This window comes from Rhamphochromis longiceps, linkage group LG18 (genome assembly GCF_057381845.1).
Source record: "Rhamphochromis longiceps isolate RC_006_pf linkage group LG18, R_longiceps_female_GT1.1, whole genome shotgun sequence".
Taxonomy (NCBI): domain Eukaryota; kingdom Metazoa; phylum Chordata; class Actinopteri; order Cichliformes; family Cichlidae; genus Rhamphochromis; species Rhamphochromis longiceps.
The window spans coordinates 16,658,029-16,674,573 of NC_140574.1; the positions used below are offsets into that span (position 1 = coordinate 16,658,029).

At 41.1% G+C, this 16,545-nt stretch overlaps 1 protein-coding gene across 1 annotated transcript in view; it reads right to left on the bottom strand.

Annotated features, from left to right (window-relative positions):
* agap3 (ArfGAP with GTPase domain, ankyrin repeat and PH domain 3) overlaps positions 1 to 16,545 on the bottom strand; it is a 73,471-nt gene that overhangs the window by 3,115 nt on the left and 53,811 nt on the right. Inside the window, exons 14-17 of the mRNA XM_085388275.1 lie at positions 12,221 to 12,375; positions 11,645 to 11,735; positions 10,664 to 10,886; positions 868 to 1,123 (exon numbers count right to left, since the gene is read on the bottom strand). Coding sequence (XP_085244401.1) covers positions 868 to 1,123; positions 10,664 to 10,886; positions 11,645 to 11,735; positions 12,221 to 12,375 — 725 coding nt within the window. The remainder of the gene's footprint in view (positions 1 to 867; positions 1,124 to 10,663; positions 10,887 to 11,644; positions 11,736 to 12,220; positions 12,376 to 16,545) is intronic.

Consider the following 16,545-nt stretch of genomic DNA (forward strand, 5'->3'; position numbering starts at 1 on the left):
TTAATGCTTATGATTTAGGTTCATTGATTAGATTTAGTAATAATGTGATACGTTTTTGATTTCCCTGAAAGCACTCTGTGAAAAGCCCTTTTTTGGTGGGGTGGTACAGTACTGTGCAGTCTTGAGCCATCCTCCACCCCCCATTTCTTTGTATTTTGCTAAGAAAGTTGGAAATACAGCATATAAGAAAGACGTTGTTACATCTGAACAAGCACAAAAGCCAACATTTGGTATGAACACCTGTATGTATGACACAGCCTCTATTAGGCAAGCTTTGTACATTGTAATGACCTCCTTATGTACTGAGACCTGTTAGGGCTGATTTTCAGTCCAGTTCTTGTATACACTGTTTTCTCCTTATCTCCTCTGTACATAGTGATGATGACTAATTAAAAAATGGTTCTTTGCTAAGTTGTGAGTGCCGTTTTTATACTTGAATATACTATAATATACTTGAAAATACTAATATTCTATAATATTTTGCCTCCTACATTTGCCTTCCCCCAAGGTTCTCCTCTTTTTTTTCACATTGCCAAATGAATTCTTCCATGTTGTGAAATTATGCCCAGTTACTCACTGAAATACCTCTGTTGTCCATCCAATTCAAAATGCCACCTAATACTAAGTACTTAAGTGCTACTATTTATACCAAAACATACAATGAAACAGTAGTTTGTGTAGATTTCCAGATAATTTCCCCTAAAATCCCTTTTGAATTACTTTAAAATCATTTAATAAGTAAATTTAAAAATAATTTTTCCATGACTGACAGTTGCAAATGCTCTGCTGTGAAAGCAGAATTCACTGCTTCAAATGTTCATCCACCTTTAACAATGCTCCCAACAACGCTCAGTGGAGCCCACTCACCCAGATGAGCAGCTGTGTGATGACTACATTGGCCATAGCGCACGAGAGGTGCAGAGCGGTGCGTCCATCTCCATCCCCGTAGGTCTCATTAACCTCCTCCTTGGTGCCATGGGCCAGCAGCAGCACCACCAACCTTAGGTCATCCTCCACCACCGCCCGAAGCAGCTGCTGCCCCAGAGGCACATCTGACTGGGGCAGTCCCACCAGGAACAGCTTCTGCTCGTACTTGGCTCGGATCCAGCGCTCCTTCTCTTCCCTGGAGGGAAGGAAATGACAGGGGCAACGCAGGTCAGGCAGGGTGAAACATGACGAACACGCTATGAGCAATTTCGCACCCAAGTTAAAGAACTTTCTCGAAACGTATCTCATAATTCAGAGGCCTTGACGTAAAGGCAAAGACATGTACAAAAGGAGAAATGCAGACACACAGGGGAAATATTAGAGTAATTGGCCTAAGAGACTCACCGGAGTGCAGTGACATTTCTAAATTATTAGAGCACAGGAAAGTGACTAGCCTTCACTATCACAGTGGGAAATAATACAGCAAGATGTGCTGGAAAGATGAGAGAATGCCAAAGGGTGTGACGCTTTGGGCAATATTCCAGTTTCTAGTGATTATGGTCGTCAGCATGACCGTTAAAGCCTGGCCAGCTTTCTAAAGGTTACACATCCTGAACAGCATGTCTGCTGTGGACAATACGGGAAGGCGGGGGACGTATTTTTATCAGCACTGTCGGCTGTCAGTCTGAACTGGTGGATCCCCTCCACAAAAGAGGCAGTGTGTCTCAGAGCCCCAGTCTCCCTTGGGGTGGCTGGGCCCTGAGTCAGATCGATGGGGCTGAATGGCAGCCAGAAAGGGACAGTGGGATGTGGGGCTCCTTCACTCCAGCCCGCAGCAGAGAATAGAGGATGAGGGAAGGCTCCATCCTCTATCACCAGGCAGAATTCTATCTATTGCTCTCCATCTTGACCCCCCATTTCATTCTGTGCCCACATACAAACTGTACAAATAGGAAAGGGGGAGAAAAAAAAATCAATATCAATACGCGAATGACTGAGCATGCCCAGTGTGGTACTAACCCGGTGACCCTGTCAGTCGGTGTGATAAGAGGAGCAAAAAGAGGCTGTTGTTTGGATTTGTGGGTGAGTGACAGAACGGGGAAGGTTTGTAAGGATAAGTTAAAGCAGCAACGCTGGCTAGAGTGACAAGGCTCTCGTGGGACTCTCTATCAGCGGGTCGAGGCATAGCAGCAAGTACAAACGGACACTCTAACTCAATTCAACTGTATTTCATCATCAAATAATGGCCAGCTTTCATCATCATTTATTAAAAAATTACCTTTGGATGAGAAGTGGAAGAATCTGTCTCTACACAGTGAATAACATTGTGTATGTATCAGCTTACTATAAAGACCTGGTTTACACAAATGAAGTAAGTCAGTTCTACATGCTCTGGTTTAAGCTACCCATCATGTAAGATTACATTTGTGAGTTTTGTTAGTTTATCTGTTAATATTTTCCACTCTGTAGGTCCCTCGCCAATTTCCCCACAAACTGAAATGCCCAAACATAGCTCACAAATATTTTTTTTCTTTCCCGAACAGCTGGATATTTCTTGGACAGATTAAAAATCTGTGGGTTAATAATAATAATAATAATATTTTTATTTGTATAGCACTTTTCAAAAAATAGGGTGCTTCACAGTATTAATAAAACTTACGCAGTGAAGATAAGTACATATATTGAAACATACAGACACGTAAACAGACTTACGGTCAGACACACATACGTGAAAATAGTTGCAAAAAAATGGCCGAAAATAAAAGGGGAAAAGTTTAAGGGAGCGCTAACCAATAAAAAGTCAATTAAAGCAAATAATAAACTTTTGAAGCACACACTAATTTATATCAGCAGAAGTGCATTCCCTGTGTTCATCATAGGAAAGGAACGTTTATACAAAGTGTTTTCCATCAACAGTGCAGCTCTATGGTATGGTCAAATTTTTGGCTACGCAGATACTGAAAAGGATAATTTCACTGTTGTTTTTAATCTATTCACAGTATTTTAGCAACAGATCCTGTTAGCGAAATCTCAATCAGAAACAACCATTTTAAAAACAGCAACCAAACTTCGCCACTACTTTTTATTGCCTTAGCAGCCCGGTGTCGAGGCTGCCGACTTACCGCAGACAGCAACTGTGTTCAGACTCATATGTCAGCTGCCAGGCTTACTTCACAAAGCAGTCAGTCTTGCACAGAGCAGCCTGGCACCCGCCCTAACTACAGGAGTTAAGGATGTGATGAAAAAGGGGCAAGTCTTCTTCTATCAGCACCCAAGCAGAGATTGATTAACTGCAAAAAAACCCAGCAGCTCATAAAGCTACTTAGCCCGCATCTCAAAACAGCCTTAAAGTAATTGCTCCTATAGACACATGGGTACATTTTTTTTTTCATTATGACCTCAAAGGGAATGTGGTAATGTAATGTAATGCAGCAATGACGGAGAAAGCCCCCCCCCCCCCGCTACAGCATAAGCAAATCTTTTCTTTAGGCAGAGGGTATTCTGTGAACAACAATACAGCCCTAATAGCAGGCAATTGCTGTGGCTCAGTTTTATGGTGTAAGACCTCCATCAATCCCTACTCAGTCATTATGTGGGGACAAGCCGGTTAGCAAATCAATTGGCCTCAGAATCGGTGGTCTGCTCAGAACAGGAAGGGGCCGTCCTGCCGTCCACCATTATTTCCCTTCTTTACAGCCAAAGACATTTAAGTTTGTCAGAAATCTGACTGACTGGCTGTAATCCCGAAGGCAAACTCTACAACCTTTAACAAAAATCCGAGCAGGGTTAAAAACAACCTGTTGTCCAAAGTTTGCTTCAGAGAGCTGGACACTGAATGAGATGCTGAATCCGTAAAGCCCAGTGAATTGATATGAGCTAAATGAGGCAGAAAGTTAGCACCAAGATGTGAAAACAAAAAGGCTGAGGAGAGCCATTAGGAAGACGTCAACAACTCAGAAAGGAGCCCTGAGGGCACTTTGTTAGCCCTCACTACGAAATCAGCCCTGGAGACCTGCAGAAAAAGGCCTCGCTCACTGCTGATGCTGTGCTTTAAATTCAGCAAGAATAGACAGACCAGAAAAAAAAGCTAGAACAGCCAGGCAGTGGTTTAAAAACAAAAAAAACCTCAGCTGCTGCCACTTGAAAGAGTGTGAAAGGAAGTGAAATGGTAATCCCGCCTCTGTCTTTTGTTTGAAATTGAAAAACAATCCAAACAGAGGCAGGGTTTAGACAGTCGGGGGGGGGGGGGGGGGGGGGAACTGAGACCCTTGAAAAGGACACTTCCTCACCACAGGAGGAAGAAAAATAAAATCAGCAGATTTCGCATGTCAAAGTGCCAGGACAGAGTAGCAGGGGAGGTAAAGAGGGAAAGGAGAGTGAGCTTCACAGCATGGGGGGGAATTTTGAAAATTGAACTGATGGTTAGTTCTCTATATACGAGCAGACATCTAAGCACACAGACACTAATTTCCCCACCCAGGCTCGAGCACATAGTTGTTCTAAATTTCTCTGTCGCTTAGGGATTAGAGGGGATCTTAAGGTTCCCAATAAAAATGCCTGCGCCTCCAACCAAAAAAAGAAGAGGTGTTTGCTTCGCCGCAAACTTCCTCCGTCATCCAGAGTTATCTCACGGCCGATCACTGCTGTTTAACTTTCTTTCGCTGGCTTTGATTCCAATGTAATCTTTGGGCAAACATCAAAACACTTACTGACTCTAAAGTGGAAATGGGATTCCTGCTTAGAGCTGGTGTCCCCTTTCATTTTCCTATGCGAAGCCCACCTAGATAAAAGCAGCCTTAACAGTGGAGAAAGGCCTCTTTTATAATTCTATTAGAGCTCCGTCCCTCCAGCTCTCCGTTGAGCAATGGATTCTGACCCTGACTTAATTAAGTGGCAAATGGCAGAATGATTCTCCTAAATCCAGCCCACGGAGTCAAGAACACATGACTGAATTCAAATAAAGAGGAACAAACAAGGATAATTAGTCAAGCCTGAAAGACAAAGGCAAGCAGGAATTTATAGGAAGGGAAGGGAAACTGAGACAAAGCGGGTGGAGCCAACGGTGGAGGAGCCACAGGAATGACCAATCTGAGTGCCTGCAATAGTGGTGCCTTGGCCTGGAGGAACAGGAGGATGGCCATCGCACATCTTTCACATGCCGAGTCCTCCTAAACTATCAAAGCGTCTAAGCTCCTCCCACTCGTCCATGATCATCCAGAGTCACTGTGGATACATCAAACAGACGCACTGAAGGGTGGAAATGGCAGAGGGAAGGGTCTTTGGGTTTGACCAGCCTGAACAGACTTCACAGTGGGGGTGGGCGACTTGTATGGGACCAATTCCCATGCAGCCAGCAGCTTCACTTCCACAAACCGAGGGGTGGGTGTGTGTGTGTGTGAGGGGAGAGTGAGGAAGAGGGGCAGCAGCAGAAAGACAGAGAGGGGGCTCAGAGGGAAACTACTGAGATGAACAAAAAAAAAAAAAAGAGCACACAACAGGGAAAGAAAGCTGGGCCCCAAAGCATCAAAGGTTGCTAAGGGCAAGAAATGAAGGAGCAACACAGTAAACGCCACAGCAAGAGTGCTAAATAAGGCCTCCTATGGTCCAGCGGGTTACACTGTAGACACGGTGTGCTCTGCTCTGAGAATAACAACACAAAAGAATTAAGACAAATATTTTACAAGTGGAATTGATGCTGCTTCTCTCGCTTCAAGAGTGCGGTCTGAACAGATGACCAGAATTCAAAAGGTTGTTGTGTTGGGCTCTAAAGAAAGGCCAGTGGAAAAGCATCTGGCTGCTGTAGGCAGGCAGAGGGATGAGTTGAATATATTGTGACATTAATGAGGTTGTCAGCCTCCTCATGATGGAGTGGCTGTGTTTTTGTGCCAGCAAGACTAACACCCTTAAATGCTCATGCTGTTAACCCCTGCTGAACCCTCGCCTCACATACAAAGCTGAGGGGACGACGAGCACATGCCCCCCTTAAGTGTGCGTCCCAGTGCACGCAGGTTTTAAAAAAAAAATCTCGATCACATAAAGCAGTTGGGTTGGATTCTTTTTCTTTATTAGTCTTTATTTTTTAATGCTAACAATATTGAATCTTAATTTCATGGCTTAGGCCCCTTCTTCAATGAAGCAGTCCTTCCTCTATGTCCACCTGGCCCTGAAACCCGGTGGCATGTGGGCAATTAGTGACTACAGTACCACTTCTCCCACACAGGGCTAATTACTGACCTGTGGGTTTCATTTAGAGAGAAACAGAGGCAGAGGACATGGTAAGGCCCAGTCATTCATTTGTCTTAATTAATTACTCTTCCTCCACCGGGGCTCCTGGCAAGGCCAACTATTCTAAAATCTCTCTGGTGAGTTGGTGTTCCCGCACTCGTAACCTGTGAGTAGCCTGGAAGCTTTGCTCCATGTTTTGGGAACTAATATGCAGCACAGAGGCCAATCTGGTGAGATCCTAAAACAGAAGTTTATGGCTGATATTATTATTATTATTTAAAGCAGCAATAAAGAACTTGGCAGGGCACGCCAAGGTGGCACTGCTGGAGCAGAAGGGGTTAAAAAAGGCAACGGGGCCAGGTTTGGAGAGGTTAGCGGTGTGATTCATTTTTATTACCACGCAGCCCCTGCAGGCGGCAGGAGTGGCAAATTATTTCTGAAACAAAGTGGAGGGCTCTCATCAGAGCTATTACCTGCCTGTGGCCGAGGGCAGCGCGGAGCCTACAGAGGGTGACAGTGAGAGGCCCACGTCAGTGAGGGATAGCCGTCCACATCCGTCCACGCTCCAGGACATCTCCCCCAAATGAGTCTTGGTGTCTTGTGTATGTGTTTCATTTTTTTGTGTGTGTGTGTGCGCGGCAAAGGATAGGGGTAAAGTTAACCGCGAGACCTCTCCCACAGTTTCCGTAAAAATAATCTGTAGTGTTTTTCTATCACAAACATGCCACGCAATTAGAGGTGACATGCAAAACACAACGACTCCCAGGTGCTAATTAAAAGAACAACTCCCCTGCAATATGCTGACTGCAGAGATCAGCCACAATGCACAGCTCCCGCAGATTTATTATCACACATTTAACTGTATCCTGGCCAGATCTGACTTCTGCTGTTAGCATGTTGGCACTACTTGATACTGAAGAAGCTTTACCGCTCTACCAATAAATAATTATTTATAAATCTGCTGGCTGTAAGGCGTTAGCACAAGAGCAGTTTAGTTAATCGAACTGCTTTCCTTGTTTCGTTCTGGGAAGAGATCCTATAAGATGAGGACTAAAAAAACTGAAGAGAACACGAAAACCAGCAGACTTGGTGGCTCATTAGAACCTGAAAGCCCTGAGCATTTATTGGTGGATCAATAGCAGTTATAACTGCATTATAACAAGCCAAAGAGACTTTGTCTAACATGCCTATTCCAAAAATATTCAAATTTAACACCAACTTAGAAAACATTGAGAAATATTTATCTAATGATAACAAAAATCCTTTAAATGCACGCATACTGGTGCGTGGGTATTTATTTGTGAATTACATTAATTGCATTATTCTCACACGGACAAAAAAGTCTAGTTAATAGCTCATGCTTAAAAAAACAAAACTACAGCAAATAAATTACTACCATTGCAAATGATGCTTTATTGGTACCTTGCATTCTTCTGCAAAAGCAGGTAATCCTACGTACATATCCATGCATATTAACACGCTTTCTATTATGATGTCTGTAATCATTCTGTTCTACGCCAGCAATTGCACTGCTGTGCAGATCCGCGTACGACAAATCTATATATTGTGTTCTTTCGCACCCGAATATCATAAGCTAAAACAATCTTGTGGATGAGTGCTTTTAAGTTAAATCTCAAAAATGCAAAAGGGGTAAAACTAGTCTTGCAGGAGACATTCTATCAGACGCCGACTTGATATTCAGGTAGTTACTGAATCGTTTAGATTAGGTGTCACTAATGTTTAGTAGAAGTCAGGAGCCATACACCGCCTGCCTGGGTGCCATCACAAAGCTGCTGCATGTCACCGGTGTGACACAATTAAAATTCTCCCTTATGCGCGGTGCTCAATTTAAGAGAAGCACCCACAGAAGTGGCGTCAGAATTCAATAAAAATAATAAAAGAAACCGCATCCCTTTAAATTGGTTTGAATTCATCATTCAGGATAAAGCAAAATAGTCCGATGCAAAGCAGAGCAGAAAGTCCAGAGCATCTAAATGACCGGTGTCCATATATGATATTTCCAAGTTCTGTTTTTTGGCTAAAGATTAGTTATCCTGCAAATGAGATTTATTGTTTGACAGTGAAAACTAATGGAGATGCTGCTCCGGGATAAGATCGGATTTTTTAGACAATGAAGAACCTTCCTGCTCGAGGCGACGTGCGACTGACAGCGGTAGGGAGAGAAATCAACATCAATAATCTTTCATCAAGTCCACAGTGGAGCACTTTCACACAGATACCATTCAATAAACAACTGTAGGCCATCATTCAGGTCTGAACTGGCCGGAGAGTCAGAGAATGAATCCAAGAGGAAAAATAACTGAAAACTTGCTCAATGTTGCACAGATCATTTTATGTGGGCCAACTGTGAGCAGAAAAATATGCATTTCCTAAAGAAAGTAGTTCATAAAGGATACAATTTGCAGTTTTACAGCCTTATGCTGCTTTCTTATTAAGAGATCTAAGCTATAATAAGTGATTTCAAAGGTTAAACTCACAGGAAAAAAATACTATGAATTAGCAGCAATGGAGGTTACACTCATAATTAATGAAACTCCAACAGTAAGTTTTGGCATGTAGCAACAATATGTTATAAGTGTAATATTAACTGTTTATATGCCACTTTTGGCTTGTAAATAGCACCACTGTAAACAAAGTGTGCACTGGTCTAAAATGCACACATCAATCAAGCCATAGTATCACCCGAAGGTTGGAATTAGGCCGGGAACTGATGACCGTTTCCACTCATAATCACTCAAGTGCTTATTAGAGTTAGAGGTTTCAACCGATTAACCTATTTGTAGTCCAAAATACTACAAAAATAAATGACCAGCTCATCAAGCTTTCATAGCCCAATGTGACATCTTCCTAATACATTCTCTTCCACACCAACAGTTTGAATTTCACTAAACGGTTCAGGTACTTATATCGTGCTTTAGTTGAGCACTCAAACCACTTTCTACTGCAATTCACCCTCTTAGTGCTTTTATGTAACATTTACACACTCAGACTCAGGGTTCAGTATTTTGCCTGAGTATATGTCGACACATGAATTGTAGGAGCTGTGGAATCGAACCTCTGACCTTCCAACCAGCAAAAGACCCGGTCTATCTCCTGAGCAACAGCTGCCCCAGTGCAATAGTCCTTTCATGTTACAAAGTAGGACCATTATAAAGTGAGAGCGGTTCATTTATGTTTAACACATTCTTGCTATTTAACATATTATACTGTCTTAATCTACTAAGCATTGGCTTAAAATGACAAAACAAAGATGTTACACCTCTACCATGTTAAAGTCTGTTACATTAAAATTTTAAACCTAACCACTATTTATGTTTCATTATAAGACAGGTTGGCCACATTGATTGGATACTATCAAAATACATCTACGTTATCAAGTTGGTATGAAAAATGTTTTCTAATTAGTTTGCAATAAAAAGGGTCCCTGTAATGCCATATTGTTTTAATTTTATTATATATTTAATTAAAATTTGGAAAGATTTTAGTCTCTGAAATGTAAAAACAAAGGTACTAGCAAAGAAAGTAACCAGACGTCCTGCTTTCTTAAAGTTACAAAGCTGTGATGTTAAACAGTCTAATGCCACCAGGGAGACCCTACAGACAGTCTCTGTGTGACAGACAGAGTGATGACCCAGGCCTGTATGATGGATATGTGACAGGGCAGCTTGGGACCTGAGGGCTTGTCTCTCAGGGTGGGGTTTAGCCCTAATGGTGTGCTTAATTACCTGCACAGCCACACAGCAGATCATTAGTCAGGCGGGAACGCTAGGCCTCACCTGTCACCAAGAGATAAACAATCCTCCTACCAGATCTCAGAAGAAAGGGAAAAGGTATTTGTCGGGGTGGGTTAGGTTAGGACAGGCGTTCACAAGGTGAATGGAAAAGTGTCATTTAAGAAAAACGGATTAACAAGAGCCGCTCGCCAGGATCTAAAGTAAAACACACTGGCTTTGCAAACAGTGCTGAGAAAGTCCCAGACGTATCGGCACATGCTGGATCTTAAAAGAAAGCCTGAACAGAGAGCTGTTTCAGATGTGGTTTTGGTTTGCTAATTTTCTCTTGATTAGTACTTACATATCAAATGACAAACATGATGGATATGAAGCTAGTCAGAGCATTTATCAGGCAAGTGCAAAATGATGTCACATTCCTCTGGTGAAATATGGTTTTCCAGTGGACAGAGGGTCAGAAGCATAACAGAGACTGTTGATAACAACAAAGCAGTGACTGATACAAGAGAAGCACAGCGATCAGTGTGTACAGGATGGACTGACGCTCAGACATAAAATACTGTGTTTTTGGCTCAATAGGCTGACATTTATGGACCCCTGGTGCTTCTTATGGAGCATTTTGCGATGTGAATTGCCTCTGTTCAAATGTGGGTGGCTAATAAATGGCAGCTAATGGAGAGAAGACAGCGCTGCCTTCTCATTCTATAATCTCTGCACGCTTCATTAAGCAGCACCTTTATTTGTAGAAGTATGCTAACCTGGTGCTGTCGCTCCCTGGCTTGGTGTACCCCTCCAAAGCGCCTTCCCACACACTGTTGGCCATTGCGTTACCGATGGCAGTCATCACCATGCTGAGCTCCACCGGCCAGTCGTCCAAGTCAAGAGAGCGCACGCGAGACAGGTGGGTCCCCAGGTTCCTGTGGATGCCTGAGCATTCGATGCACATCAAGGCACCCAAGTTCAAACTGGCCCAGTCGGGGTCTGCGTGACAGAAGATAGGAATTAATAAAAAAATTAAAAGTATTAACAAGAGATGCTTTGAAAGCCTCACCAGGAAATTTGTGATGAACCTATTTTGAGTATGGTTTAATGTTGGTAACCTCTTCAGGGAAAAAAACCCAGTACAATTAAATTAGTCAGACAAGAATAATCAGTATCTGCCAAAACTGCAAGATGCAGTACTTCTAACAGTGCTGAATACTAGTTCTAACTTGAGAAAAGCTGGTAGAAATGACTCGATATCAAATAAAACCTTTGCAGTTGCTGTTTGGTCCCCAAAATGTAGTTTTTTGCACCTTCCCAAATGTAGCAGCACCTCCAAATGCAAACCCAACCCACTTTTATTATCTAATAATATGACGTCATAATTTTCATATAGCATTACCAACTCTCCTACAAAGTGTTTAATGTTCTAAGTGGACTTTTTTGTGCCCTGTTGCACTGTAGGTGCATTGTATGGAAAGTTTTTAAAGTATTTTTTGACAAAACTAAGGAATCTGGTTACAGGAGTATGAAAACTGAAGTTTTTTTTTTTGTTTGTTTGCTTTTACGCACGACGTGATAAATTAAAGATTAAAAAACCCTCTCAAAATCTTGACCTCTACTACCTTTTGTTATGTCACCAAAAGAGGGGAAGAATGTTGGGTTTTTTGTCTTTAATCTGTTCCTTTAATATCTGTATTTCATATGTAATAGACAATGTGTTCAGATGTGTTTTAACCGTAGAGAGTTATACTCACTTGGTGCGTCACAGTCCACACAGAAGCTATTCCCCCTCATGTTTCGTATGGACTGAATGGCCATTGCATCACTTTGGCTGCCCAACCGAGACTGTGAGAAATGAAGGTGAGAATAAATCAACGGGAACTAATTATTTCACTGGCGATCACGAGAAAGCAAACAATTATAGCTGGACTCAAATTATAGACAACAAGCAAAGGGAGAGAGAAAAGGTTTTTCAAAGTCTCGGGAAAAGACACAGGCAGAGAAAATATGAATATGAAAATTAGGATGTGTCTCCCCAGTATGCTGACACAAGCCGTGTTCTATCTCTGATGTCTGTCACTTCTAATAAGAGATCCCCCACACTGCGGTGCACCTGTCTGACAACCTCCCACATGTGACAGCTTGAAGTGGGGGAAGAGAGGAGGGTGAAGGCGTGATAAAGGTTGGAAAGAAGGAGAAAAAGAGGAATGTAAATTAAGTGGGAGAAATGTAGCACGATGATGACGATCACGACGATGTTTTGATTAGATGATAATCGCCAACCCTGTCCAGTTCCTCTGATATTCTTTATCCTTCATGACAAACTGTACCTTGTTCTTTATGCTTTCACAAGACTGCAGGCTGGCAAAAATCTGGCTCTCGATAGCTTGGACCCACAGTTCCCTCTCCTCATACGTGGACGCTTCAAAGTTCCACGTCTGACCCGTCAACGACACAATCACGAACTCAAAGGAATCCTCTTGCTCTGGAAAACAAAACAAAAAAGACACACAATATATTAGTATTGATTAGATAATTAGATGCTTGGTAAGAATGTGTATAAAACATCTTTTGGTCATTTTAGCCTCTTTTAACAATAAATAGTACAGATAGACAAGAATTATTGTATGAGAGTGACGTGCTGCAAAGTTGACCAGCTAATATATTAGCTTGACTTGACACTGATAGTCATGAATTAGACCTAAAACAGATGATTTGAAGTTCAGCTCAGAAATCGGTGACACATCCAACGTTAAACAGAAAAATTGTGTTGGTGGTTCAACTGGAAACACATTGCTAAAAGACAATCAGAAACCACTGGAGACTCAGAAAAAATACTTATACCGCATCAGGGTCACAGTCACTGCAAAGTTAGCTTTATAACCTGTAGAGTCTCGAGCATTGCTAAAGTCAAGGTCACCAACTTTCACCTCCCCTATTTGAGCTCTACAGAAGCTATCTGTGCAAACACATCGATAGACATTGCTTATTCTTTGAGTCGTCAACCCTTCTGTAATCAAAGATGCAACTAAATGATGCTTTATCAGAGGCAATCTCACCAGCAGACACATTTGTTCTCTTAAAACTCTGGGATTGGTCAACTCTTGCCTATGTCTTACCAGAAAGACTAGTCTGGGAGGCAATTGTCCTCTACAGTTTTTGATATGAGGCTCTGGCACTGGTCAGGTTAGTTAGAGCAGAGCACCAGAAGAATGGCATTACAGCTCATGTTCTTACTTCTTAAAGCAGAGGCTGCTTTGTTGACAGTTACAGAGTTCATTGCTTAAAGCTGACAATGTGCATTTGATAAAATGATGTTTGTACAGCTCTCACTTGAATATGATAGTCCAAGATTAGCTCTCGATCTTTATTAAGCATCCTCGGGATCAAAACAAAAAGTAGAGGAGGAAAAATATCAATCCTGTTCCTTTTTTTAATTTATGTGTTTTAAACTTAAAACTTTAAAAAAATGCTTCCCATGATAATATAAAATATATCTATAATCATCTGTGGATTCACTTTAATTATATTATTTAGCTATGATTCACTATACGAATGTAAACAATGAAGCAGACAAACAGTGGCAGTATCAGATGTGATGCTTAACATTTTGTTGCAAGTTTTTTGTGCTATATTTGTTTTTCCTTTTGAGCATTTTAAAGCTAATGTGGTACTGCTTTCCACGTGTGTTCTTTCAGGAGGCTTACTAATTGTCAACAAATGTCCGATATATTTATGGATGTGGAGTAAGCAGCCGCTCCAAACCAAATGCGACATCTAACTCGTGGACACAGTCAGAATTTTGCATTTCATGGCTTTGATTTGAATAACTTAAGCAGTGACTTGACTTGCTCAACTCATAGAAGAGACTATCTTGGTTCTCACCATAGGAATTTGATACTTACTTTGACTAATCGCACTACAACTTTAATGGCACACGCAACTTTGCCCAGTTCTTTTTTGGAAATGGTAATCTAATTGTTTGTGTGTGTGTGTATAAATATTATTTTAATTAACACACCATTTTGGTAAGTTTTTATAAACAGAAACTGAAAGGCACTGCCTCAGATCTGTCACTTTAGCCCCAGTCACAGAGGGAACCACTAGTCAATAAGCAATAATGTGTGGGAGCACCACTTACATTTAATTCCTGTGACACACCTGCCATTCATTAGAGTGATTTTGCACAGTATTATAGCAGGACTTAAATTAAATCTTAGACAGCTTAAAAATGTGTCTAGAATTGAAGATTTAGACTGTCGGAACACCAATTAAGGCCAGATTTGGGTTTTCATGCAGAGTATACCATTACTAGCTTTCAAAGAGTTTTTGTAGATGTTTTGTATTGTTTGTAAATTAACTGCCACATCTCCAGCAACAGTTATTAGTCCAAGATAAGCAGGTGCTTATAAATATTTGTGTCATATATCCTTAAAAATTATTTTATGAATCGACTGAATGCTAAAATCTACTACCAAAAATTTAATCCTTTATCCCCCAATTTTTCCTCCTCGTCATAACACACAGATACATTTTTAAACCAAGCTGCTTTGAATCCATTTTTCCATCCATTCACTGTGTTTAACTAAGATTTATGAAAATGTCACCTGTCGTTTGCAAAGAAGAGGTCTGACACAACATATGTTCCAACACATGCTGTAATGATTCTGCTGTTCAGCAGCAATTCATTAACTCTGTACTGTACCCGTGTAACGTCTCTGGTCTCTGCACATGCTTGAGCTCATAGCCAAATGATTTGTAATTACCTAATTATGTCTATGCAAATAGTCATCTCATTTGCATAAACCATGCTTGGAGGACTGGAGGCAAATAGACACAAGAGGAAGGGTTTTTTCTTCTTCTCCTCCTATGTAGCTTTTATCCAATGGAAACAGTTCTACTGATAAGCTATCTGTGCTGCTGTTTACTGCCAAACGTGTTGACATAATTTACCATTAAATAAGTTTAAAAGTTTTTTAATTGCACAGATGCATTGATGCTTTTACTGCAATCCATTCCGAAATCTGAACACAAGGAGATGCTTAACAATAAACGGCTTCTGTATGAGTTATAAAATGAGGGCTATCACATGGCGATAAGATTGTCAGGCAAATCATCTAATCAAAGAAATTACTACTTTTTCCCCCATTCATAATCAATTCACCCTCCTTGCTGTGAGACACGAGCCTGTGCTGTTAAATGACAGATGTCTGATGGACGCCACTAATGTAGCGATCCCTGTGCCGCGGCGGAGAGCCATCTCTTCAGGGGGAAAGCAATAATCCAATTAGCTCGACGCCGACTTCAATTATCTGATTTAGTTTGTGGAATCGACTTCAGGTCACAGAGAATCAATAAAGACTTGGAAGCCTCTTTATTTAGACTTATAGTAGAAAAAGTCTTTATGTTGGTGTGACATAAGAAAACACTGATGGGATTACAATATTTTTTAAAAAGATAGAAGCCTACCATTAAAGATAAAGAAGCAAATAGGTGAAAGAAAATAAAAGAAAATTACATTTAGAAAAAAGAATAATTGCAATACCCACAGTAGAAATCCATTTTTCTTGTCAAATATACCTTCAGGTACAATAACTAATGCATCTGATTATAATTTGTGATTTTCAGACTCAAATGTTGTTGTACTTGTGTTTTCATCTTTTTAAAAACCTGAACAAAGCTAATTATTCTGTTGGCTGCCCAGGCAATAAATTGGAGGCATTAAAACACTTTCATTATGGAGATTAAAAAAGCGACGGATGGCTGGTTTCTTAAACTGATGAGTATACAAGACAAAACAAATCCAATTCTCCATGCATAGTAATGCACACACGTGAAACATGGTGTAACCACGGAGGTAGCACACGATTGTATGCAGCAGGAATCTTTATGTGTGACCCATGTACGGTCATTACATGCAGCTCCACTACACAGTGCAGCAATTCAGCTCCACGTGAGCCGAGGTCAGAGTGTTTCAGTAAATCTGAGCGTGAACCGAGTGTCAAAGGTATCGCTGCTATCTCGCAGGCACCTGCAATGATGAGCTTGTACAAGCACCATTAGCGCTTCTGTTATTACTCAATTGTTGCGGTTAGCACACGGCTAACAGAGGAACCATCACCTTCTCACATTAACATAAGCATTAACCTCCTGACCATATCAATCTGGGAGCCTAAGGTCAACAAGTTCTTGCCAATTAGAAGTAAATTACCACAGCTCTGCGAGTGGGCGGACGAGGAAGAACACAATTTAAAGCCAATGGAGGCACAAACTGTGAGGAATGACCAAACTATGATTTCCCTCAATTAGCATGGCATAATAAAAAAGAAATTATAGTGTGATGGCCATAAAGCTAAAGAGGAAGGAACAGATAAAGATACACATCTTCGTCCGACATTAAATGCATCATAAAACTGTTCAGTCACAGGTTCATTCGCAACTTGATGGCACCTCGCAGCAACACAAAAGCACTTTAATTAGCAAAACATTTCTTCAAGATACAAAAATAGATGGCAAATAGTTGTTGTTTTTTTACATATTAACTACACTGGACTTACATGAGTTCAGATTTTTTAAGTACCTCTGCTTAAGTAGTTACATTGTGTAATTACAATGTAATTACAAAGGAAGATACTGTACCCCCCCTCCCCCTTTT